The 24,360-nt window shown below is 49.6% G+C and overlaps 2 protein-coding genes across 2 annotated transcripts; both read left to right on the top strand.

The window, feature by feature from the left end:
• Positions 1-2,294: 2,294 nt before the first annotated feature.
• LOC122495208 (galanin like peptide) lies at positions 2,295-7,642 on the top strand. Its single transcript, XM_043600964.1, has 6 exons — positions 2,295-2,413; positions 4,320-4,368; positions 5,091-5,171; positions 5,922-6,068; positions 6,162-6,239; positions 7,587-7,642. The coding sequence occupies exons 1-6, from the start codon at positions 2,330-2,332 to the stop codon at positions 7,640-7,642; spliced, it is 495 nt and encodes a 164-aa protein (XP_043456899.1). The 5' UTR covers positions 2,295-2,329.
• A 9,514-nt stretch (positions 7,643-17,156) lies between these two features.
• Positions 17,157-21,169, top strand: LOC122495206 (zinc finger and SCAN domain-containing protein 5A-like). Its single transcript, XM_043600962.1, is given in 5 exon segments — positions 17,157-17,492; positions 18,949-19,098; positions 19,182-19,197; positions 20,495-20,568; positions 20,570-21,169. Coding segments are annotated over 5 exon segments (1,176 nt in total).
• Positions 21,170-24,360: the final 3,191 nt, after the last annotated feature.

Raw genomic sequence — 24,360 nt, 5'->3', positions numbered from 1 at the left:
ACACAGCGTCCGAAGCAGGCTCCAGGCTCTGGGCTGTCAGCACAGAGCCCGACGCGGGGCTCAAACTCACAAACCATGACCTGAGCTGAAGTCGGAGGCTCAACCGACTGAGCCACCCCGGCGTCCCCCAGGGACTTCATTTTATCACTGAGATGAGGAAGGTCCCTTCTTGGGGGGGGGGGGGGTTGATATGAGATGGAAAGAAGGTACCGATGGACCCCAGCTCTGCATGGTACAGATGGGGAAACCGTGTCTGGTGAGGACCAGGACTTCCAGGGGGCAGAGGGCAAAGCCAGGGGTGCATGCCCTTCCCTGATGCCAGGGCTCCTTCCCCTGGAAACCTGCTGATCTCTGGGGCAAAGAGGGAGAGAAACAAAAAGACAGGTTTAAAAAAAGAACAGAAACAGAGAGGGAGATCACACAGAAGTACCCCCAAGTCATGATGAGCAAAAAAAAAAAAAAGAAAGAAGAAAAAAGAAAGAAAGCCTGTGGGCAAATGCCCCCCAGTGAGCAAGGCGCCTTCCCACCCCTCACCAAGCCTATTTTCCAGGGAGCGGGAGACGCATAACAATGAAGGAAACATACGGACAACGTGCATGATACAAGGGAGAAGCAGACGAGCAGGAGGGACTGAAGGGAGCCCAGCGCTGCGGGGTCGTGGGTAGAGGTGGGGTGCAGGGGCCCAGACAGGCCTGGCCTGGGCAGATCCAGGCCGAGGGATTGCACAGAGCTTGAAGCGCAAATCACACCTGAGAGGGGCAGGAGGGGAGGAGGAAGGGTCATGTACACGTCGGATTAGAGGGTCTGCGGGGGAAACTGAGGTGAGGCACAGAAACACTTCCCTGCGGGAAGCACCCCTTTCTGAGCTCAGTTCATAAAAGCCCCTGGTGTCCGTGAAGCCTCACCCCTCCTCCAGCCTTGGCACTCTCTCCCGTCTTCCCCCCTAATTGCTGACTCCCTCCCTCTCCCCTGCCCTGCCCGCCTCCTTTCTCCTCGGGAGGCATAAAAGCTGCCGTGGAGGATGTGGAGGAGCTGGACCCCGAGAGAGCTGGGGGCACCTGCCAACACCAGTGAGGTAAGCGGAGGGGGGAGGGGGGATGGCAACCAGGGGTCCGGAAGGATGGAGAGGGGCTAACGCCTCTGTGACTCTTAAAGTTTGGTCACTCCTGCACCGTGGGGCTCTGCAGTTATGCGCCCAGTATCCTACTGTTTACCTGCCTCCTTCGGCCCTTTCCCTCAACGAACTCTCTCGTTTTTTGTGTTTTTTTTTTTACTTAAACAAAAGCGTTCCAAAATGGAGCCCCACCAGAAAAACCAGCAGTGAACTCAGAAGCCTTGGTTTTATTTTTCTGTCGTATATTTAAGGCAGAAAGACACAGAGGTTAACCTTCAACAGTGTTGGGCACTTTATAGTTTGTTAAAAGTCAGAGGAAGATGAATATGATCTCACTTATGTGTGGACTGGGAGAAAAACACCCAAACCCACTCAGGGAAAGAGATCAGATGGGTGGCTCACCAGAGGCGGGGCTGGGGCCGGTGTAGGACCCCGTGTAGGACCCGTAGTCCTGGGGACGTGATGGATGGCTCCCGGCTGTCGGGGACGCTGCTGTGTGGTGTATTTGAAAGGTGCCCAGAGAGAGAGAGAGTAGATGCTAAAAATCCTCACCACGAAGGGAACGTCATTTTTTCCCCCACCTGTACGAGGTACCAGATGCTGTTAACCAGACTTCCGAGGTGACCCTCTTGGCGGTGTATATGTGTGAAGCCGCTATGTGCACACCTTACGGTGCTGGATGTCCGTTGTACCTCAGTAAGACTGAGAGAAAAAAAAGTATGTCGGGACAGATCTCGTGTTAACGAAACAAACAAGAAACTGAAACAATCAAAAAAACGCAAGGAGATTTTTGAGGGTGATGGATATGACTCCCACATATCTTGGGTGTATGCCTGTGTACGAATTCCTCCAGATGTACATGTTAAAGGCAGGGAATTTTTTTTAATTAAAAATTTTTTTAATGTTTACTTATTTTTGAGAGAGAGAGCATGAGCAGGAGAGGGGCAGAGAGAGAGGGAGACACAGAATCCGAAGCAGGCTCCAGGCTCTGAGCTGTCAGCACAGAGCCCCACGCGGGGCTCGAGCTCACGAACCGTGAGATCATGACCTGAGCTGAAGTCGGACGTTTAACCCACTGAGCCACCCAGGTGCCCCAAAGACACGAAATTTCTTGAACAGCAATTATACTAATGAAACTAGAAGTGAACAAATACACTCACCACTCTCTCTTGACAGTGTCCTGGAGGTCCGAGCACCTACCCTTCCGGCCCTCAGATGGCTCCCTCTGTCTGTCTGGTCCTCCTCCTGGCCGTCTTGCTCAGCCTGGCGGTGACCCCCGCCTCCGCACCCGTCCATCAGGTGGGACCCCGCGGCAGCCGTCTGCACCTCCGGCACCCCCACCCCCGTCACTGCCCTCCTAGAAGAGTTTTCTAATTTTCCCAGCCCAGCCACGAGCCACGGGCTGTGGGGGCGCCTTGGCCCTGGGTGGGGGGTCTGTCGAACCCACGACCCAGAGGTCAGGAAGCACAAACGTCCTGAGGATTAGCATGGCCCAGAGGTACAAAAAGATCCCTTCAAAGGCACAGCTCCCTGCCATTCCAAGCTGTCAGCAGGGGCTGCGACCCGCCCCTCTGGTTTCTTGAGGAGCCTGATGCCGGCCCCTGCTCTGGGTCCTGACTGGGAGTAAGGGCTGCGGAGGTCAGAGACCCCCGTGGAGTTTGGAATCCTGGCTCTCTCCTTTTAGCTGCACACCTCCTGACAAGGTGCCTAGTTGATATCTGTCCCCCAAGTGCTTTGTGAGATCCCAGCACCGCGAGGGCTAACTGAGCTCCTGGGTCTCAGGCTCATTAGCTAGTGCACTGCCCAGTCCAGAGGGCCCAGGCTTGGCGCTCCAGTGTCTTGGAGCGTCCCTGGCTCTTGTGTCACGAGGGGGCCGACGGTGACCCTCTGACCGAGGTGCCAGGCAGGTCTGATGAGGGTTGGTGGGTGTGCATGTTCTCCCGGCCCCAGGAACCCGGGCTCCACCACTTCGTCCGGCAATTCGGCCTCGTTACTCCCCATTTTGCACGAGGGAAAACGGAGGTGTGAGTATTGGGTACACGTGGCCGTGAAGTCTGAAATCCACCTGGGTTTGCGGGCCAGCTCTAGCTGCTTCCTGGCTTGATTTAAGCAAGCTGGCAGACCTCTTTTTTTTTTTTTTTTTTTTAATTTTTTTTTCAACGTTTATTTATTTTTGGGACAGAGAGAGACAGAGCATGAATGGGGGAGGGGCAGAGAGAGAGGGAGACACAGAATCGGAAACAGGCTCCAGGTTCTGAGCCATCAGCCCAGAGCCTGACGCAGGGCTCGAACTCACAGACCCTGAGATCGTGACCTGGCTGATGTCAGATACCTAACCGACTGCGCCACCCAGGCGCCCCAGGCAGACCTCTTAATGCAAGTTTCATTAAATGAAGCAAACCAGAGTTTCAGCCTGACTCGGGGCGTCATGGGCACCAGGTGGTAACCACCTCAAGGACTTGGAACCAGGGCGGGATGCGGGCGTGCGCCACCCAGGAGGTGCCCACGCTCGCTGCGGCCGTCTCAAAACCCTTAATCGCCTCTGAGCAAGAGGGTCCCATGTTTTCACGTTGTTCTGTGCCCCCTAAATCGTGTATCCAGTCCTGCTGGCAGGTAGTAAACCCACAATTAATGTCGGCCGTTGTAATTATCAGGGGGACGCAGCAACATGGCTAAAACCACCCAGCGACGCAGCCTGGTTCGATCCCACACTCGTGCACACACGCGCGTGTTGTGCGGTTTGTGACGGCGTGGAAAGGTTTATGGCAGTGCTCTTTTTTTTTTTAATTTTTTTTTTAACATTTATTTATTTTTGAGACAGAGAGAGACAGAGCATGAACGGGGGAGGGTCAGAGAGAGAGGGAGACACAGAATCTGAAGCAGGCTCCAGGCTCTGAGCCGTCAGCCCAGAGCCCGACGCGGGGCTCGAACTCCCGGACCACGAGATCGTGACCTGGCTGAAGTCGGACGCTTAACCGACGGAGCCACCCAGGCGCCCCACGGCAGTGCTCTTTAAAGCCCCTTCCCATTCCGAGTCGCTGTGCTTCAGGAAGCCTCCGATTTCCGCGCTTGTGAAATGTGGGTTCCGTGAACCCGCTTGCCAGGCTTGCGGGACCGTGGCGGCTGGTGCACGCGACCCCAGAGCTGAGGGCTGCCTGCCACCCTTTCTGCCCGTCTGAGTCTCGCTCTCTCCGTCTCTGTCTAGGGCCGAGGAGGCTGGACCCTCAACAGTGCCGGCTACCTCCTGGGTCCCGGTGAGTGAGCCTGCTGAGGGCTGCCCCCGCCAGCGGCCAGGCTCAGCGAGCCCGGGAAGACCCTCGACTCACATTCACTGGGGTCCACGGGTTTTATTTCCAGACCCGTCTCGAGAGTTAGTGTAGCGGAGGGATGGGCGTGTGGGCCACGGAGCCACGGCATTGTGTTCGCATCCCCGCCTAATTCTCTGGACACCTTGGTTTCCTCACCTGTGACAGTGGGCGTCGTGCTGGTCCCCTGCCTCACGCGGATGTTGTGCGGATTAGACGAATGGGAACGATTCCCAGTGCATACTTATGTTCCTCCACCGCTGGCTCCCCGTCTCCCCTGGTTCTTCCTCACTATGCACTTGTGTACGGGGCTCGGGGACAATTCCAGCCGCCGCGTCCCTGTGATGCTCAAGGCAGGGCCGCTCGGTGGTCCAGGAAAACCCAGGCTCCCGGGACCGTATGAAAGCAGGAAGGACTTGAGGTTTGGATCCAGACACAGGCGGGTTCAGAACCCAGTTCTGCCACTTAGCGGTGTAGTAACTCCGGGCAGCCACCTCCACTTTTCACCTGCCCGTCGGGACGGGCCAAATGCACGCCGTCCCGCGGATTTGGTGGCGGTGCTCCATCGAGGGAGTAACGTAACAGGATTGCTGGATTCCCCGTTATGTTGCCATTTCACAGATCCATGGGTCCTGTTCTCCCCCCGTCCTCCCCCCCCCCCACCCCCCCAGAGCTCCACCTTCTTCAGAGCAGGGACCGCGGCAGCGGGAAGAAGACAGCCCTGGAGGTCCCGGACCTGTGGAAGGCCATTGGTGAGCGCGTGGGGCATTCGTCTCCACCACCCCCCTTGCCCCCTTGCCTGCCCGCGGCTGGCTTTGGAAACTGGCAGGTGTGGGCTCCGTCCCTCGCTCTGCCACCTACTGGTTGGGGGAGCTCAGGGAAGGGCGATTCTTTCCAGCCTCAAATACGTCCACCTGCAGAACGTATCAGTGGAAAGGCCCAACGGCTCTGTCGTGTGGCTCGCCGACAGAAGGCAGGTAACAGTTTGGCATGTGATGGAGACTAAAGGAGTCACAGTTGCCACGTTGGTTTAATTATCTATCTATCTTTAAATTTTTATTTATTTGTTTTAAATATTTTTGAGAGAGAGAGAGTGTGGTGGAGGGACAGAGAGAGAAGAAGAGAGAGAATCCCAGGCAGGCTCCACACTGTCAGTGCGGATCTTGATTCGGGGTTCAGTGTCACAAACCATGAGATCATAACCTGAGCCGAAACCAAGAGTCGGACGCTTAGCCGACTGAGCCAGCCGGGGGGCCCCTATGGTTGCCATTTTTAATATTCTCTCCCTGCAAGATCCACATTCACTTTGTCCTTGCACATCCCTGGTGCTGTTACCTCGTCTGCTCGCTGGGCCGCGTCCCGTCTCTGAGACTCCCCGCTCTGTCCCACCCTCATCTGAAGGGAAAGAATCACGGGTGTGCACGGGGGTTCAGACACCTGGACAGGCACACTGTGAATGCAGCTTGTGACCTGAACTGAGTCTCATTGTTGTCACCTGCCAGGCCATAGAGGCATATCAAGGGCTGGTTCTTCGCCGGTGGCCCTGTTGGTATTTGGTGCCGATGGTTCGGTGTTCGGGCCACAGGTGTCCCCACACATTCCCAAGTATCCCCGGGCTGGAGAAAATGACCCTGAACGGGTACCCCAAAGTACCGAGAGATTCCCGGGGAATAAGAGAGCTGCAGGAAATTCCCAGGAAATAAGTCACTTGGTACAAAGCCCTGAACTGGTTTTGTTCCTAGACAGGCTCCCCAATCCCCACCCTCAGCAGGCCACCAAGAGGAGTCCGAGGGAGACCTTGGCCAAACCAGAGACGGCAGGTAAGCATGGGAGATACGAAGGAGAGAAAGAGACACAGACGGGGACAGGAGACAGGGACAGGAGAAATGGCCAAAGGAGCTTTGAGGCTCAACTCTGAACACCCATCGCGGCCATGACGGTTGCCTCCCTCTGTGCTCCTTCGCCTCCCTCCCTGCCTCTCGGCCCAACACGAATTTCCCAGCCAACCCCAGATATTTCCCCACAACCTGGCGCTTTTCCAGGCATGACCCCACTCCCAAACTTTGATCTGCCCTAAAACCACCCCCAGGCCTTTGCTGCAGCACTCACCTCAAGCCCTCACTTGGACCCCATGGGGTCACCTCTGGCTCTGACCTGTGTCTGGAGTAAGATCTTTATTTCCGGCCTTTCAACTCCCTCTGGACCCTGTGCTCATCTGCATTCACGATCAGGCGTGTCCTTCGACTCCCGTTCTGAATCCCGGTTTCCTCAGAACACAGGGTCCATTTCCCTCGAGGACCTTTGCCCCAGCTGCTGCCTCAGTCTGGAATGTTCTGTCTCTAGAGCTTTGCATGGCTGCGTCCTTCGCCTCTCGCAGAAACCGTTTGAGCCAACTCCTCCACCGTAGGGCCTGCCCCTGACCTTTGTATCTGACGTAAACCTACCTTCCCTCCATTTTTGTCATCTTCTCTTATTTTCATAGTAACATTTGCCAGGATGCACCTCGTCTTTGGTTTGCACATTTCTCTGCTTGTTCTCTGTCATCTCCCGATAAAATCTAAGCTCCACGTGAGCAGGGACCTTCTCTGTCTTGCTCGCTGCCTAGTGCAGGGGACGATGATGGATGATACGGGGTAGGCTCTTGGAAGATACTTGTTAAAGGAATGGATTAAATTATCCAAGTGCTGGCTTCCCACCCAACCACGACCCAAGTCAACGATCAAGGCCCACTTTCTCCTGCCTTCCTCCGGCTGGACTTCGCCCCAGTTCCTTCAACCCCAGCCCTGTTTCTGGAAACGAACAGCATACTTTCATCCCATCCCAGCTGTGCTAGCCCCTCTGGAAAGCACTGATTGCACATCTTACCGGTGTTGCTCTTGACAGACCTCCTCAACCCTCTAAGCCCCACGCCAACCTTCGCAGCCCTCTGGCTCTCGAAAACACCCGCCACCATCACGTGCCATCTTAAATGGGGAGGAAAAGGAAAATATGTGGGTAGATGCAAAGAAAGGAGGGCAGAGCAAAAAGGATCGAGGGAGAGCGAACAGGGAAGGCGATGGGATATGGAACGAACCGCAGCCGAACTCCTCATCCCCAGCCTCGAGGACCTGGTTTGGGTGGTGGCAGTGAACAGAACTGTTCAAAATTTGCCTCTTTCTCTCCCACAGACCCGGGCGAGCTCAGCAAGAAAGCTCCCAGGGAGGGAGAGGCCCTGCAGTCTTAGATGTCTCCACACCTCTCCTCTGCATCCTTCTCTCCAGCTCCTCCTGAGCCCCCCTCTACCTCCCTCCACTGAGACTAGGATCTTGAAATTAAGTCCCCAAATCCTATGTCGAAAATTTGGAGTGTTGACAGAATTTCCCTCAAAAGTTCCCAGACTGTCTCGGGTTTCACTGATTTTTCCTGGGCATTGTTAACAAGCTCAAGAATAATTCTGGAACCATTTGGTTAATGTAATCAGGGAATATTTCCGTAGTCCGTGTAAAGTGATTGTATTCTTTCATTTGTTCGCATTTTGGTGCGTTTTTTTGTTTTGTTTTTTTAGAGAGAGCCCATATGAGGTGGGGGTTGCAGAGACAGAAAGAGAGAGAGAAGTTAAGAGAGAGTCCCAAGCAGGCTCCGTGCCTAGCGTAGAGTCCGATGTGGGGCTCAATCCCCTCATGAACCCCAGGGTCACGACCTGAGCCAAAATCAGGAGTCCCATGCTCAACCAATTGAGCCACCCAGGCGCCCTGGCCCACCCACTTCTTTTAATGTTTATTTATTTTTGAAGGAGAGAGAAACAGAGTGTGAGCGGGGGAGGGGCAGAGAGAGAGAGGGAGACACAGAATCCCAAGCAGGCTCCAGGCTGTCAGCACAGAGCCTGATGTGGGGCTGGAACCCACGAACCGTGAGATCACGACCCGAGCCGAAGTTGGCGCTTAACCGACTGAGCCACCCAGGCGTCCCGGCCCACCCACTTCTTTTAAAGAAAAGTCCCTGCACAGCACCTGTCATGTTGGCTCACACACCTGTGCGTGGCTATTCTGAGTCCTGTGGGAGGTGGGGAACGGTCCTCTTGAGCTGGGGGCACGTGCCCCCGTAAGAACACAACATAAAGGAAGAGGCGGAGGTAGGCGGTCGGTCGCACGTCTGAGTCGCTGTTGTCCTTTGAATTCGCCCCTTCCTCAGCAGCGCCCCGTGGCTGGCATCACTCACACGGGATTCCTGGATCTCTGGCCGGATGCAATGCACTATCAGAAATCTCAGTGTAAGCCCTTAGCAACTTTAAATTGCAGAATCAAGAGACAGTTTCAAGCCCCAGGCACGAAAAAGGCACACAGGCCCTGCCTTCAAAGATCTCACGGCGGGGAGAAACCACAGAAATTGGGGGACAGAGGCGGTGTGGGGACAGTAGCACAGGGACCCGTTGGGTGAGAGCCCTGAAGGACATTCAGAGAGGAGGCTGAGGGTGAAGGGTTCTTCTCGGAGAAGACGCTTCAGGAAGTGGGGGACAATAGGGGATACCCGGAGTCAGGTTCGTCTAGGGCCCGGGGGCTGAGGGGTGGCCAGGGGACAATGAGCCTTGTTTGGGAACCAGATAAAAACACAAGTAAAGGATAGATTGAGATGAGACCTGATGGCCCCAAGGCAGAGAGTGGTAAGTCTGTGAGCTCTAAGGTGAGAGAGAAAGGGTAGGGGTCCTGCCCAGGTGCTGGGGTTTTACCCACACTGACAGGGGCTTGGAACCCCGCAGAGGGCTTGTCCTAATGTTGAGCACGTGGGCTCGTATTGCATGCAATAGATTATATACTCGGATAATCCCCATTGCACGGGACATACTTCTGCTGAAAATTATTCATGGCTTACCTGAAATTCCCATTCAGCCGGGCATCCTGAATTTTCCACCGCTGACAACCCTAAGGAGGCACAGCTTCATTCCCAGAGTGCCATCAACACCCGGCTGTCCAGGGTGAAGGTCGCTGTCCCCGAGCAGCTGTGGGGTCGGAGACCCATCCCTAGACAGCGTCACTCCTTGCTCCTCTTCTCTCCAGCTCGGGAAGGAAAGGGCTGATGTCAGAGGAGACTGCTCTGCTCAGCCTCTCAGCACAGCTCTGCTGTGTCCCCCCCAGGCTGGAGGGCTGTGGCCTCCGAGGGCCACTCACTGGACGGGTCTTCACCTGGCCACTCACTGGACGGGCTGTCTGCAGAGGGGGAGGGGAGGGGTGGGCTCTCGAAGAGGGAGAGGGCTTTCCTTGCAGGTGCAAATCTCCCTCCAGATGTCCTGGTGACGAATGAGTCCTGATGAGCAGAGATGTTGCTGGTGCACAGACGGCAGGTGAGGGACACACCTGAGTAAGTCGGAGGGAGGTGGACACACATCCAGCCGTGGTCCCTCCTTAGTCAAGTTCCCCAAACAAGTGTCTTCTTAAAGATATCTAATCAAGGGGCACCCTGCTGGCTCAGTCGGTGCAGCACGCGACCCTTGATCTCGGGGTTGTGAGTTTGAGCCCTAAGCTGGGTACCTGAAAAAAAGTTTTAATTAAAAAATTTTTAAATTGTGGTGAAATACACGTACCATGAGATTTACCATCGTATCCACATGTAAGGGGTACGGTTTTGTGACGTTAAAGGCATTCACACCATCGTGCAGCCAGCCCCACCATCCACAGAGTGCTTTTCTTCCTTCAAGAGTGAAATTCTGCCGCCATTAAACAACCACTCCCCAGGACCCTGGCCCAGCCCCTGGCAACCAGGGTCCTGCTTGCTGAATTGAATCCGCTTGTGTCTGGATTACTTCGTTTAGCATACTCATGGTGTTGCAGCCTGTGATGGGATTCTCTTCCTTTTAAGGCTGAGTAATATTCCCTATCACCTGGGTGCTTTGAAAACATCCTGTCAAAGCCCCACTCTAGACCAAATCAATCCACCAAGGGATCGGAGGGTGGGGCAAAGCTGTGGGTGGTCTCGTTCCTGGTGATTCTATTGTGAACCTCACATATAGGGAGGGCTTTCTCCCAGTGCTGGTTTCCCCCATGGCGGAGGGGCCGGGCTTAATTTTGTGACCCTGATCTGAGGTTTTACTTGGTAGGATTATACCAAAGGCAGTGTTAACTGTAGATTAATCTCCTCTCCTTGAGGGCATTGGAGCTAGAACAGGTTAGCCTCTGGCTTACTAGACTTTGCCAGGTTAATCAGCTACAGTCGGTACCCCCATCCCAGGATTTCTCAACCTCTGCACCACTGACATTTCTGTTGGGATCATTCTCTTTGTGGGGCCATCCCTTGCGTTACAGGATGTTCAACAGCGTCCCCCCCCTCCCCCCCCCACTCAGCACACAAGATAGCAGCAGCACTCTCTCCCCGGTTGTGACAACCAACCACATCTCCAGCCATTGTTGAGCGTTCACCTGAAACCAAATTATCCGGAACTGAGAGATTATCCAACCCCAAAGAATTCTAACTCACGGGGCCCAATAAGGAGCCAGCTCGTTAAGCAAAATCGATGGAGAAGAGAAAAGCTGGTTTCGGATACTTTCAGAAACAGGGCTATTAGAACTGTCGTCCAAGAAATAGAAATATCCATAAGAAAAGCAATCTGCAAGATGAAATAATTAAACATCTTTTAAATGCAGCGAATATTCATTAAGAAAAATACATAGTAGCTGAACTAAAGAACATGCCAGGCGGGACATAGGGCAGAACGGACACAACAGAGAAACAAATTAAGAAAAGGAACAAAACATTGCAGTCTCTTCCAGAAGCAAGAAAGTATGAAGAATCCAAGGCCAACTCCAGGAGAAAATGAGAAGGGGGAGAAGGAGATGTTTGTAAGAAATCGTAAAGATAAATTTCATAAGATTAAAGATGAAAAACCTCTCAGACCGGTAGTGTTCTTCAGGACGAGCAGGAAAAATCTACACCTGGTGGTCACAGAAGAATGAATTTCAAAAATGCTTATAAGAGGGGTACCTGAGGGGCTCAGTCAGTCAAGCATCCAACTCCTGACTTCCTCTCAGGTCATGATCTCACCGTTCGTGGATTCGAGCCCTGCGTGGGGCTCTGTGCTGACAGCTCCAAGCCCAGAGCCTGCTTCCGACTCTGTCTCCCTCTCTGCCCCTCCCCCACTCACACTCTGTCTCTCTCTCTAAAAATAAACTTTGAAAAAATTTAAAAATACGTATGTCTCACCTATCAAATGCTTAGCTGAACACATAATGTAAACGCTCAACAAATAGATGCTAAGCATGAAATAAAGCATAACGATCCAGTAAATAGTATAAATATAGCATCAACAACAGCAGTACTGTGAGAACGTGGTCTCTAGCTTCTAGATAGGCTGGCTGAAAGGTCAGGGGCAAATCCAGAATTCACAGAGAACCAAGGGTATGATAGTTTCGTTTGGTTGCTAAATTAAACGACACACTATACATAAAACATTTACTACATATTGTGGCTAAGTATTCTATTTTATGTTCATGCATAGCTTTGTATCTATACATCTACATCTATATTTATATATCTTCATCTGACATATACAGGATCACATATTAGGACTCAAAGAGAATCATAAAATCCATTATTAAGATAAATTTGAGGTTGAGTTTATTTTGAGAGAGAGTGCATGAGCAGTGGAGGGGCAGAGAAGGAGGGGAGAGAGAGAGAGAATCCCAAGAAGGGCTTGGACGCAGGATCCACAAACCATGAGATGATGACCGGAGCCGATATCAAGAGTTGATGCTTAACCGACGGAGCCACCCAGGCGCCCCTGTGTGTCTGCTTTCCATTGTTTTTATAAAAGGGTAAATTGACAAGTGTCAAATCAGCGATTTAATCTAGTTTGAGCAGAGTTTTAAGGCATTAATTCCAAGATATTGAAAAATAATAAAAATAAGTTTTAAAAAGTCACTAGTATTCCTTATGTATCAATATTTACTTTTCATTTTTCAGTGCCTTGGAATTAATATGTTAAAGCTTTGGTTGAGCTAGGGTTATTTTTTTCTGAAGATTTTATTTTTATTTTTTATTATTTTTTAAATGTTTATTTATTTTGAGAGCGTTAGAGAAAGAAGGAGCAAGGTAGGGCAGAGGGAGAGGGAGAGGGGGAGAGAGAGAGAGAGAGAGAGAGAGAATCCCAAGCAGGCTCCACACTGTCAGCACAGAGCCCAACATGGGGCTCAAACCCACGAACTGTGAGATCACAACCTGAGCTGAAAGCAAGAGTTGGACGCTTAACCAACTTAGCCACTGAGGCGCCCCTTAAATATTTTATTTTATTTTTATTTTTAAGTAATCTCTACCCGAAACGGGGCTCAAACTCACAACCCCAACATCAAGAGTCTCCTGTTCCACTCGCTGAGCCGCCCAGGCACCCTTGAGCTAGATGAAATCACTGGTTTGACACCAGCCTATCATCTCTTCACACATCCTTGATGATGTATCACTGCCTTCCACCTTTAGGGAAAGCATGGCTTGTGCAACTGATGCAATGTCGATGTATTTTTCCCTACTTGCATGCAACTTCTGGTTTTTTAAATGCCTACTTGTCAGCCCATTTTACTTATTATTATTTTTTTAATATGAAATTTATTGTCAAATTGGTTTCCATACAACACCCAGTGCTCATCCCAATAGGTGCCCTCCTCAACGCCCATCACCCACCCTCCCTTCCCTCCCCCACCCCCCATCAACCCTTAGTTGATTCTCAGTTTTTAAGAGACTCCTACGGTTTGGCTCCTTCCCTCTCTAACCTTTTTTTTTTTTCCCTTCCCCTCCCCCATGGTCTTCTGTTAAGTTTCTCAGGATCCACATAAGAGTGAAAACATATGGTATCTGTCTTTCTCTGCCTGACTTATTTCACTTAGCCCAACACTCTCCAGTTCCATCCACGTTGCTACAAAAGGCCATATTTCATTCTTTCTCATTGCCAAGTAGTGTTCCATTGTGTATATAAACCACAATTTCTTTTTTTTCAATTTACTTATTTATTTTATTTTATTATTATTTTTTAATATATGAAATTTATTGTCAAACTGGTTTCCATACAACACCCAGTGCTCATCCCAAAAGATGTCCTCTTCAATGCCCATCAGCTCCCCTCCCCTCCCTCCCACCCCCCATCAACTCTCAGTTTGTTCTCACTTTTTAAGAGTCCCTTATGCTTTGGCTCTCTCCCACTCTAACCTCTTTTTTTTTTTTTTTCTTCCCCTCCCCCATGGGTTTCTGTTAAGTTTCTCAGGATCCACATAAGAGTGAAAATATATGGTATCTGTCTTTCTCTCACTGACTTATTTCACTTAGCATAACACTCTCCAGTTCCATCCACGTTGCTACAAAGGGCCATTTTTCATTCTTTCTCATTGCCACGTAGTACTCCATTGTGTATATAAACCACAATTTCTTTATCCATTCATCAGGTGATGGACATTTAGGCTCTTTCCATCATTTGGCTATTGTTGAGAGTGCTGCTATGAACATTGGGGTACAAGTGCCCCTATGCATCAGTACTCCTGTATCCCTTGGGTAAATTCCTAGCAGTGCTATTGCTGGGTCATAGGGTAGATCTATTTTTAATTTTTTGAGGAAACTCCCCACTGTTTTCCAGAGCGGTTGCACCAGTTTGCATTCCCACCAACAGTGCAAGAGGGTTCCTGTTTCTCCACATCCTCTCCAGCATCTATAGTCTCCTGATTTGTTCATTTTAGCCACTTTGACCAGCGTGAAGTGATATCTCAGAGTAGTTTTGATTTGTATTTCCCTGATGAGGAGTTGTCAACCCATTTTAAATAAAACCTTGACCCAAAGTGCTTAAAACTTGCAGCTCTATGTTCCCCAATTCCTTTGAGCACCTTGGGCATATGATAAATAATTCACCAGAGCAGGAAAACCAATATTGTCTCCAAAGAGACTTACTTAATAAATGAGTTTTTCTCTTGATGGGGTTTCAGTGAGAAATTTAATCCACTCAACCATTTAAAGTTGTTAATTCTATGGCTTTAAACCAATCATCAGGCTGATGAGGTAACCGGAAGTTTGTAGTTTCTCTAGCCATATATAAACAGAGACATTTCAGCTTGAGGCACAGTTTGAGAGCTGGTCCCTCGGAGGCAGGAAGACATGTAGGAGGTAAGTTATGGGTGGGAATGCCTAAGGTTGCTTGGAAACTGGGATGGATGGATGGATGGATGGATGGAGGTTGGAACCAGGAAGGCTTAGGTCTATATTCACTATGCATTAGCTCTGAGGTCTTGTGACGGCAATGTTATCTTCCTACACCCCATTATTAACTTCGATTCATTGTCGATTCATTGTCGAATTCATCTGGGAAATGAGAATCATGTTAATACATTCGTGCTACGGTGGGTGTGGTTTATACTTTGAACCAAGGTTTTTCGACCTCAGATGCTATTTTTGGCCACATAATTGTTTGCTGTTTTGTGGGGGTGGTGGGAGGGGAGTTGTGGGTTGTGGGGGCTGCCCTGTGCCTCGCAGGATGTTTAGCGACATCTCCCCCACCCGCCTCCCCCATGCCCGGGTTAGGACAACCAAAAGTGTCTCCAGATGTTGCCCAAAGTCCCGAGGTGCGTGGGGAACAGGGGCAAAAGTCACCTTTGTTGAGAACCGCAGATCGAAATGTTGGGGTCGCTCCATCCAGTAAACGTGTGCCAGGCATGTCTTTAGCCTCCTTAGTTTATCCTCACACCACATAAGAGGTAGGTTTTATCTGCCCATGTCATGGAGAAGCGTTGTGGTCTCCAAAGAGCTGATTGACTTGCCCAAGACCCCGCAGCTCATTGAAGCTGAAGCGTGGAACTAAAACAACACTGAGCTCAAGCAAGCTTCCCCAACGATCTGAAACAGGACAAAAGTGGACAATTGTGGGTTTTAGGCAAAATGTCTTACCTTTGAATTCCATGTGGCACATGGTTCTCCTGAGATTTCTAAACGTGCCACACTTTTGCTTAAAAACACATCACTGGGGGGGCGCCTGGGTGGCTCAGTCGGTTGGGCGGCCGACTTCGGCTCAGGTCACGATCTCGCAGTCCGTGAGTTCGAGCCCCGCGTCGGGCTCTGTGCTGACAGCTCAGAGCCTGGAGCCTGTTTCAGATTCTGTGTCTCCCTCTCTCTGACCCTCCCCCGTTCATGCTCTGTCTCTCTCTGTCTCAAAAATAAATGAGCATTAAAAAAACATTCAAAAAAAAAAAAAAAAACCACATCACTGGGTGTTTGCTGTCCACGGGGTAAAATCAAACCTTTAATTATGGGCCTCTTATCAACCTACTAGAGAGGCCAGGATTAGAGCCCCTTTACCTGGGGGCCCCGTGGCTCTCACTTGTGAACTGAGTCCCCCCACCAGTCTGCAGAGTAACAAAGTGGTTCTTGCCTTTGGGAGCTAGGTTGAGAACCTCTTAAAAACTCTCTCTCTTAAAATCTTTGAAAACTTCAAAGAGCGTTGGATTTTAAATCCTTTTTTCTGGGATGAGATTAGGTATGTGTAACCCATAGAGACAGAGCCCATTAATGGATTACCAGGAGGTAAAGGTGGGTGGGGAAGGCAGGGTTTCCTTTTCAGGGATGAGTCACTTCTAGAAATAGACAGTGGTGAATGGTTGTACAGCATTGCAAATGTGAGTACTGCCCCAAAATTGTATACTTTAAAGGACTGAATTTTATGTAATGTGTATTTTATCACAGTGACAAAGTTATCTGTTAATCCTGTTAGGATTCTTTTGAGTTCTCCCTTTCCTGGAAGAAATCAATATCCTGGGATGAACAAGGAAATGTATTGGGGGACAATCCTAGGTTAATATTTCCAACATTTCTACACCACATGAAATTCTTAGGTTGGAAATATATTTCTGTATTCTGCAGAATTACAACTAACAGTTTTGCCTTGTATGCTGTCCTGATGAGAAGGTACAAAGATTGACATTGTTAAAATAAATTGTATATATCAAAATATGTTTTGAAAAATCGAAATATATTTTGAATTGAAATTCAAAATTGAAATATATACAAAGTTTATTTTTGAGAGAATCCCAACCAGGTTTCTCACTGTGCATAGTCACGTAGGGCTTGAACTCACAAATCAAGAGATCCTGCCCTGAGCTGAAATCAAGAGTCAGATGCTTAAGCAACTGAGCCACCCTGGTGCCTGCACTTAGTTATATTTAATTTATAGTAAAGAACAATATTGTCCCAATTTATAGATGCAAAAACTGAGCCCACCTCTGTATATTTCATGCTCAGAATTTAGGGGCCCATTCAATTAAACCACCTTTTACTATAAAGGACATTGGGAAAATAATAGTGGGGCTCACTTTCCAATGTATTAAACACAGACCAGTTGGTGTCTAGTGTTGGGTGAGGGGAGGAAGGGTAAGAAGTTTAATCTTTGGGCACCTGGGTGGCTCAGTTGGTTAAGCATCTGACTCTTGGTTTCAGCTTAGGTCATGCTCTCACGGTTTGTGAGTTCAAACCCCATGTCAGGCTCTGCAGTAACAGTGTGGAACCTGCTTGGGATTCTCTCTCTCCCTCTCTCTCTGCCCCTCCCCTGCTTACTTGCTGTCTCTCTCTTCCTCAAAACAAACAAACAATAAACTAATCTGGTTCATTCCTCCCCCCACCCCCAGACTTGTGAAAAAACAGCCAGTCTACTGCTGAGGAAAACCAGAGTAAATACCTTTAGATAGGTCTTAATTAGGCACCAGCCCTTAGAGAGTTTGCACAGAGCCATACTGGAAAATTCTCCTGTAAATATGGCTGCAGACCAGACGTTCTCACGGGAGAAAGCCCAAGGAGCCCTCGCTGGAATGCAAGACAGCAGCTGTGAGCAGTGGCACGTGAGCTTCAGGGCGTTTAGCGGCTCGGGGCGGTCGGACCCTGTGGAGGACCTGAGGAGGCTCTATGAGCTCTGCTATCTGTGGCTGCGGCCAGATCTGCACACCAAGGAGCAGATGCTGGATATGCTGGTGATGGAGCAGTTCATGATCTCCATGCCGCAGGAGCTCCAGGTCTTAGTGAAGGAAAGTGCTGTGCAGAGCTGCAAAGACCTGCAGGATGTGCTGAGAAGCAGCCAGCGGCCCAAGAAATGGGTGAGTAGCGCCTTCCTCGTTGCAACGGGAAAGCGGGGGCTGGTATGGCGGACAGGAGGGGCTTTTTCTGGGCCCAGTGGTTCTCGAGTGGAAGGCAGGAGACACTCAGCAATGTCTAGAGACATTTCTGGCTGTTGAACAGGGAGGAGGGGGACATTACTGGCATCCAGTGGGCTTTGTGAGTCTGCACACTTTACTGTCACTTAACCCTGCCCTACCTCTCAAGGGGACAGTTGTGTAAGGGATGTTCCAGACACTCGAGGAGAAAGGCTGAAACCGGTCCACTCACTGGCCCCACAATTCCTGGTATTGCCAGAGACCCTCTTAAAAGTGGTCCTACCTGAGTAAAGCAACTACAGGGTGCAGAGAGGTGCATTGGATGTGTTGTCATGGCAACTAGAGTCCTGGGAAGATGCTGAGGAAGGGAGGGGGTTGGGATAGTAGGTTTTTGACTGGATCGGGTTCTCTCAGATCAACTAGTGATACTGGGGGGTGGACCATCCTTTGCTTTGGGGGTTTTCTTGTGCATTGTAGGGTGGTTTGCAGCATCATTGTGTCAGTGGCAACTTCCCCTAGTTGTGAAAATCAAACCTCACCACCCCACCCCATCCCCCCAAAATCTCTGGTGGTTGCCGAATGTCTCATAGGGTCAAAACTTTGGCTCTTGGGTAAGAATCACCAGACCAGGTAAGACTTTATTTACGTGGGAACATTTTCCATCATGGTGGGTTGAGTGTGCCTTTATCCTTTGTAGAAAAATGAAGGGTTCAGAAGGATCTAGAAGGGAATAGGACCTGGTGTGCCACATGCATATTTGTTCCAGTCACAGGGGATGGGTTCCTCTATAGGTAATTTTGTAACCGGTGGACAGGAGGGAACTAAGTCCAACATGGCAATCCCCCTTTCCCTGTGTACTCTGGTAGGAGAGGAAATCCTCCAGGGGGTGAGCCAAGAATGGAGATTACAAGCTTCCACAACATCGTGGAAAAATAGCTGTGAAAACTGTAAGGTTTTAATCTGGAATGATTGATAAAGGGATTTAAGACCAGCTGGGTGACACGTAGGTCAAACATTGGCAGCCTCACTTGGGGGAGGGGTTGGGGTTTTCACGGCACCATGTTGCATGTGCCTAGATCAGGAGGACAGTTTGAGGGCTGAGTATTAGTATTAGTATTAGCTGGGGCAGTGGGAAATAAAAGGGAGGTATTGAAGTTGATTAGATATTGTGGCTAGGCCAGTAGTTAGCTGCCCAACACAAGGGGATGGGGTAATTTCACCTTCACCCCCTAGGGGTGCATTTGACAATGTTTGGAGACATTTTTGGTTGCCATTTTAAACAAGTTATTCCAACAAATTGAATGTGTGGTAGGATGCGCACTGTACAAGAGAGCTACCTTCTGGTTCTTACAGAGTCTGATCTTGTTTTATTTTCCCCCCTCTCCCCCACCCCCCACAGACCATAGTTAGCATAGAAGGACAGGAATTTCTCATGCGAAGTTCAGATGTTCAGATGGCCAACGCTGAGGCTGGTGACAGGGATCTTGTGACAGACTTGTCCAAGAAGCCCCAATCCTCTGGGTGTGAGATACATCCAGAGAACATCCAGGTCAGCAGAGAGCTACAGAACCTGCCAGGAACCAGTGAACCATCAAAGGGGCAGGTGAGTGTGATGCCCTCCTCAATCTCTAGGGAGTGGTGGCAGAAGGTACCAGAAGTGTGTGCAGCTGCTAGAATAATTGGGATATTTAGCATAGCACCGAACTAGGCCCTTTTGCCCTAGGAATTCCCATGGATGCATCAAGTCCCTAGACATTTCTGAGCCTCTGTGGAGAATGAGGACCTTTCAGCCTTTGTCCCCCTGCCATTAAGGCTTTTAGTGTTGAGGCTGGAGGAAAATGGTGGTGATGAAATGGTGCCAGGTCAATTTGCCACAGGGTAATGAACTGAAAGCTGATTTTTCCATAGTCGAGTTCCTCAAAGGCATTCCATGAAATGACAATTGGCCAAAGGACCAGTTTGGGGACTACTGTCAATAAATTAAAGGAGGGTTCTCACTTGGAGTCATTTTGCCTTTCAAGACATTTGCAAATGTCTGGAGACCTTCTTGGTTGTCAGAATGGAGGTGGGGATGGGGGGGTGCTATTGACACCTGTTGGGTAAGACCAGGGATGCTGCTAATTGTCCCACAATGCATAGGAGAGCCTCCCAACAGGGAATCATCCAAAGTATCAGTAGTGCTGGGTAGGGACACCTGGACCTAGGGCCATCTTGCTTCCAGAGTCGGACAAGGGGAAGCAGGGGTGGCTTTAGGAAGCATGCTTAGAGAATTAGGCACTAAAGTTGTGATGTGTGGACATGATTTAAAGGCGCAGTGGGTATTGGTTAACAAAGTTCTGAGAATCAGGTGATTATCAGGGGTGATGGGGTGGTCCAAGGGACGTCGTGGGGATATATTCAAAACACTATTATGGAGAAAGTTGGGGTCTCAGATTAGAAAGATGGGCAGGATGGGGAAAGAAGAGACGAGAGCTTTCCACCCCATAATTTAGACACATTGGTAACTACAGTGACTGCCCATTGTCAGGGACAGAACGTTCTCCTGCCTGAGACCATTCCTGGAAAAGGTGTACTGGAGGGTCTGAGACCTAAGGAGAACTTGGAGAAGAATCTGACAGAAGACTTGGAAGAGACAAAAATACTTAAATCCCAAGAGCCTCCCTTTCTGAAGGGTCCTGGTGAGCATGGAAACTGGGAAGAGTGACTTCTCTGCTGGGGAGGGGCTGGGGATCAAGCATTGACATCTCTTGGTGGTGCTGGTGGTGGGGAGGCTCTCAAATGCCTTCTCCATCACTGATTTCCAGAGCGTCCTACATACAACCCAATCTCAAGTTTGTTGATTGATGAGAAGTTCTTAGCCCACCTCAGTGTTTGGTTCAAATGAGGTTGGTATCATTGAAAATGCTCTTTATTAAGTGTTGTTGTGTTAACCCTTCTTTCAACAGCTCCCATGAAGACTCTCCAAGAAGGAACCCATATTAAAAATGTGGATGCCGAAAAGCCTTCCACACAGGTTTTCAGAGAGACAAGTGTCCACTCAGAATGGGAAGAGAAGAGATTCCCGGAAGACTCAAAGAAGTTCCAAAAGGAGAAAACAGGAAAACACCTCCATTTCCCAAGACGTGGCCACACATCTGGACACAGAAGAATTTTCAGGACAGCCTGTGTCATCAGTTCATCCTGTTGGGAAAAAAGCCACGGGAGGGACATCAAACGTCTGTAGCCTCTGTAAGAAAGAATTTCGTTATAAATCTCAGTTTTCCATCCACTGGAGGACACACACAGGAGAGAGACCCTTTAAATGCAACACCTGTTCTGGGAGTTTCATGCAGACTTCAGACCTCCGAGTTCACCAGCGAATCCACACAGGCGAGAAGCCTTACTGTTGTGAAATCTGCCTCAAGACGTTCACCCACGACTCCACCCTGCGGAGCCACAAGAGGATCCACACAAAGGAGAAGCCCTATGTGTGTGAAGAGTGTGGGAAAGCTTTCAGCCACAAAGGGAACCTCAATGTTCACCAGCGCACCCACTCTGGGGTAAAGCCCTACACGTGTCATGAGTGTAATTGTGCCTTTCGTCAGCTGGGCACTTTTAAGCGCCACCAAAAAATACATTAAAAAATGACTTCCCAATGATTCCACCATCAGATTTAAGTCCCTTCTGCTCCAAGAAGGAAGTTAATGGCGATTTGTCACCTATTTTATAAAAATGACATATGATATTGTGAGCACTTACAAGGTTTCTGGAACACAGTAGATGTTCCATAAACATTAATTTATGGAGGATCTTGGAATGATGACATCTTCCTTATTGGTTTTCATTTTCTGTTTTAATTATGTCCCAGTGTTTCCTTATAAGGCTTTTTGGTTTATGAAGGCAAATCTTATTGTCAATATTTCCTTATAAAGATGGTGGCTGCTGAATGTCTTTCTGTTATCCATTATTTTTATTAATGCTTATTTTTGAGAGAGAGACAGAGCGTGAGCAGGGGAGGGGCAGAGAGAGAGGGAGACACAGAATCTGAAGCAGGTTCCAGGCTCTGAGCTGTTACTACAGAGCCTGACCCGGGACTCAAACTCACAAACTGCAAGATCATGACCTGAGCTGAAGTTGGACACTTAACCGACTGAGTCACCCAGGCGCCCTAAAGTTTATTTTGAGAAAGCGCAAGCAAGCACAAGCTGGGGAGGGGCAGAGAAAGGGAGAATCCCAGGCAGGCTCCAAGCTGTCAGCACGAGGGGCCTGACATGGGGCTCCGTTCATGACCACGAGATCATGACCTGAGCTGAAACCAAGAGATGAACATTCAACCGACCCGAGCCACCCAGATCCCCCTCCTGTTATCCATTACTCCCTTGTAAAATAGGATGATCCAGGTAGGGTGGCCAGATTAAATATGAAATACTCAATGAAATTTGGGTCTCAGATGAACATTCTTAAAGTATAAACACGTTCTGAATCATCACATACCACCGAACAATTCAACTAGACATTTTTAGAGCAAGTTTAGATTCAACAAAACAGCACAGAGTACAGAGATTTCCTAGAGGCCCCCGGTCCCCAGTCAAACACATCCTCCCTTAACCATCAGCATCCCCTATCAGAGTGGTGGCATTTGCTACAGTTGATAAGCCTACACTGATGTCATTTTCACCCAGAGTGTATACTTTAGGGGTCACTCAGTGTTACACATTCTATGGGTTTAGACAGGTGTGTGACATTCACCCACCCTTGTAGTCTCATACAGAGTAGTGTCACTGCCCTAAAAATCCTTTGTGCTCTGCCTGTTCTGCTTTGTCACTTGCATCCTGGATGTTTGGCTAAATTTGGCAAACTGTAATTTCCCACATTGACTACAGAGGCATTCTGAGACACTCATTAGTAGGTCACCTTAATTTAGTGACATGGGCATCCCCCGAGGGCCTTGTTAAGCCACAGGTGAGCAGGCCCACGCTAAACTGAGTTTTAGGGCGCCTGGGTGGCTCAGTCACAGTGCAGCGTCCAACTCTTTCTTGGCTTCGGCTCAGGTCATGGTCTCGTGGTCATGGATCATACCCCTGCATCAGGCTCAGCGCTGAGTGTGGAGCCTGCTTGGGATTCTCTTTCCCTCTCTGTTCCTCCCCTGTTTGTGTTCTTTCTTTCTCTCAAAATAAAACTTTAAAAAAGAAAGTGTTTTTAAAAAGCTGAGTTTTGGGCGCCTGGGTGGCGCAGTCGGTTGAGCGTCCGACTTCAGCCAGGTCACGATCTCGCGGTCCAGTGAGTTCGAGTCCCGCGTCGGGCTCTGGGCTGATGGCTCAGAGCCTGGATCCTGCTTCCGATTCTGTGTCTCCCTCTCTCTCTGCCCTTCCCCCGTTCATGCTCTGTCTCTCCCTGTCTCAAAAATAAATAAAACATTAAAAAAAAATTTAAAAAAAAAAAAAAGCTGAGTTTTAGAACAGTTTTCCCAAGCCCACAGGATTCCCTCATGTCCTGCACCATTTCCTCTAACCTTGTGCACCACATGGAACATCTGTCAACTGTTAATATGTTGGAATAGTCCCATACTTTACTGATTTCCTTGATTTTCACGTGATGTCCCTTGTTTCAAGTGATGTTCTTCACTTGGAAGAACTTCCCAAATGATGCTGATGCTCCTGCTCTTGGGACCTTTTGAGAAAAGCAAGTTTAGCTCCTAGGTGGGGTCCAGTAACTTTCAAAGCTCTGGGTCTGTCACTTCCCACAGGAGGTGGCCTTTTACACAAGTCCTCCTGTTTGTAAGGAGGGTTTAAAGTCCTTCCCTGGGGCAGCCTCCCCATCTGAAATCCTGTGTGGACTTGCTCTTCACCTAGAAACTTCAGGCTCTGAGCATTCTTGGAGCTGAGCAGGAGGTGGTTCTCCATCATGGCGATTAAGTCCGACTTTCTTCACCAGACCTGGGAAATGTTTTGATGATACAACCTTGTTTGTTTTCATCGTAGGGACTCTCATCAATAAGCCTCACCCAATTTTCCAATGTGTATGCATGTTGGAGCCATCTGGAGAGTTAAAACAAAACCAGAAAACCACCCATGCATGGGGGCCATACTCAGAGATAAGAATTTGGCTGGTCTGGAGTGTGGCCTGGGCATTGAGAGGGTTTTCTTTTCTTCTTTTTTTTTTTAATGTTTATTTATTTTTGACAGAGAGTGAGCATGAGCAGGGGAGGGGCAGAGAGAGGAAAGAGAGAATCCCAAGCAGGCTCCATGCTGTGAGCGCGGAGCCCGACTCGGAGCTCAAACTCCTGAACCATGAGGTCATGACCTGAGCTGAAATCAAGAGGCAGACACTTAACTGATTGAGCCACCCAGGCGCATCCCGGGCATTGGGAATTTTGAAGGCTCCTCAGGTGATCCTATGTGTGGCTGACTCTGCCAGCTCAGAGTCTTCTGATTGCCCATTGTAGTTACCTAGTGACTCCTATGGCTTGTCACACCACAAGGTCCCCTTCCCCACTGAAACCCATGAGGCCATTTCAATGGCTTCACAGCCCACCTCCATAGCCAACAGAGAGGATGAACATTGCTGTGTGTTCAGAGAGGTCTGAGATCCTGCCCCTCCCCCCTGCTGCTTTCTCCATGCCTCCTGGGGGATAGTTAGGATTTAGTGGAAGGTGACCGGGGTCAAGTGTGATCAACCATTCAATCGCTCCTACCCTCTGGGTGTGGGCCAGGACCAGATGCATCCCACACAACTGTGGTACTCGATAGAAATTAAATAACAATCAGTCTCTAGCCCAAACCTACTAAATTAGAAACCCTGGGGGGGTGGGGGGGAGGTGGGCGGGCAGTGC

Source organism: Prionailurus bengalensis, chromosome E2, assembly GCF_016509475.1.
Source record: "Prionailurus bengalensis isolate Pbe53 chromosome E2, Fcat_Pben_1.1_paternal_pri, whole genome shotgun sequence".
NCBI lineage: Eukaryota > Metazoa > Chordata > Mammalia > Carnivora > Felidae > Prionailurus > Prionailurus bengalensis.
The sequence above is the reverse complement of the archived record's forward strand: the minus strand, read 5'-3'. Positions and strand labels throughout refer to the sequence as shown.

Bases quoted from the DNA above. Each gene is read 5' to 3' on its own strand.
- LOC122495208 (XM_043600964.1), top strand. From the start codon at position 2,330: ATGGCTCCCTCTGTCTGTCTGGTCCTCCTCCTGGCCGTCTTGCTCAGC. The intron at 2,414-4,319 runs GTGGGACCCCGC...GTCTCTGTCTAG, and splicing joins CCTCCGCACCCGTCCATCAG to GGCCGAGGAGGCTGGACCCT. The intron at 5,172-5,921 runs GTGAGCGCGTGG...GTCACCTGCCAG, and splicing joins GGACCTGTGGAAGGCCATTG to GCCATAGAGGCATATCAAGG.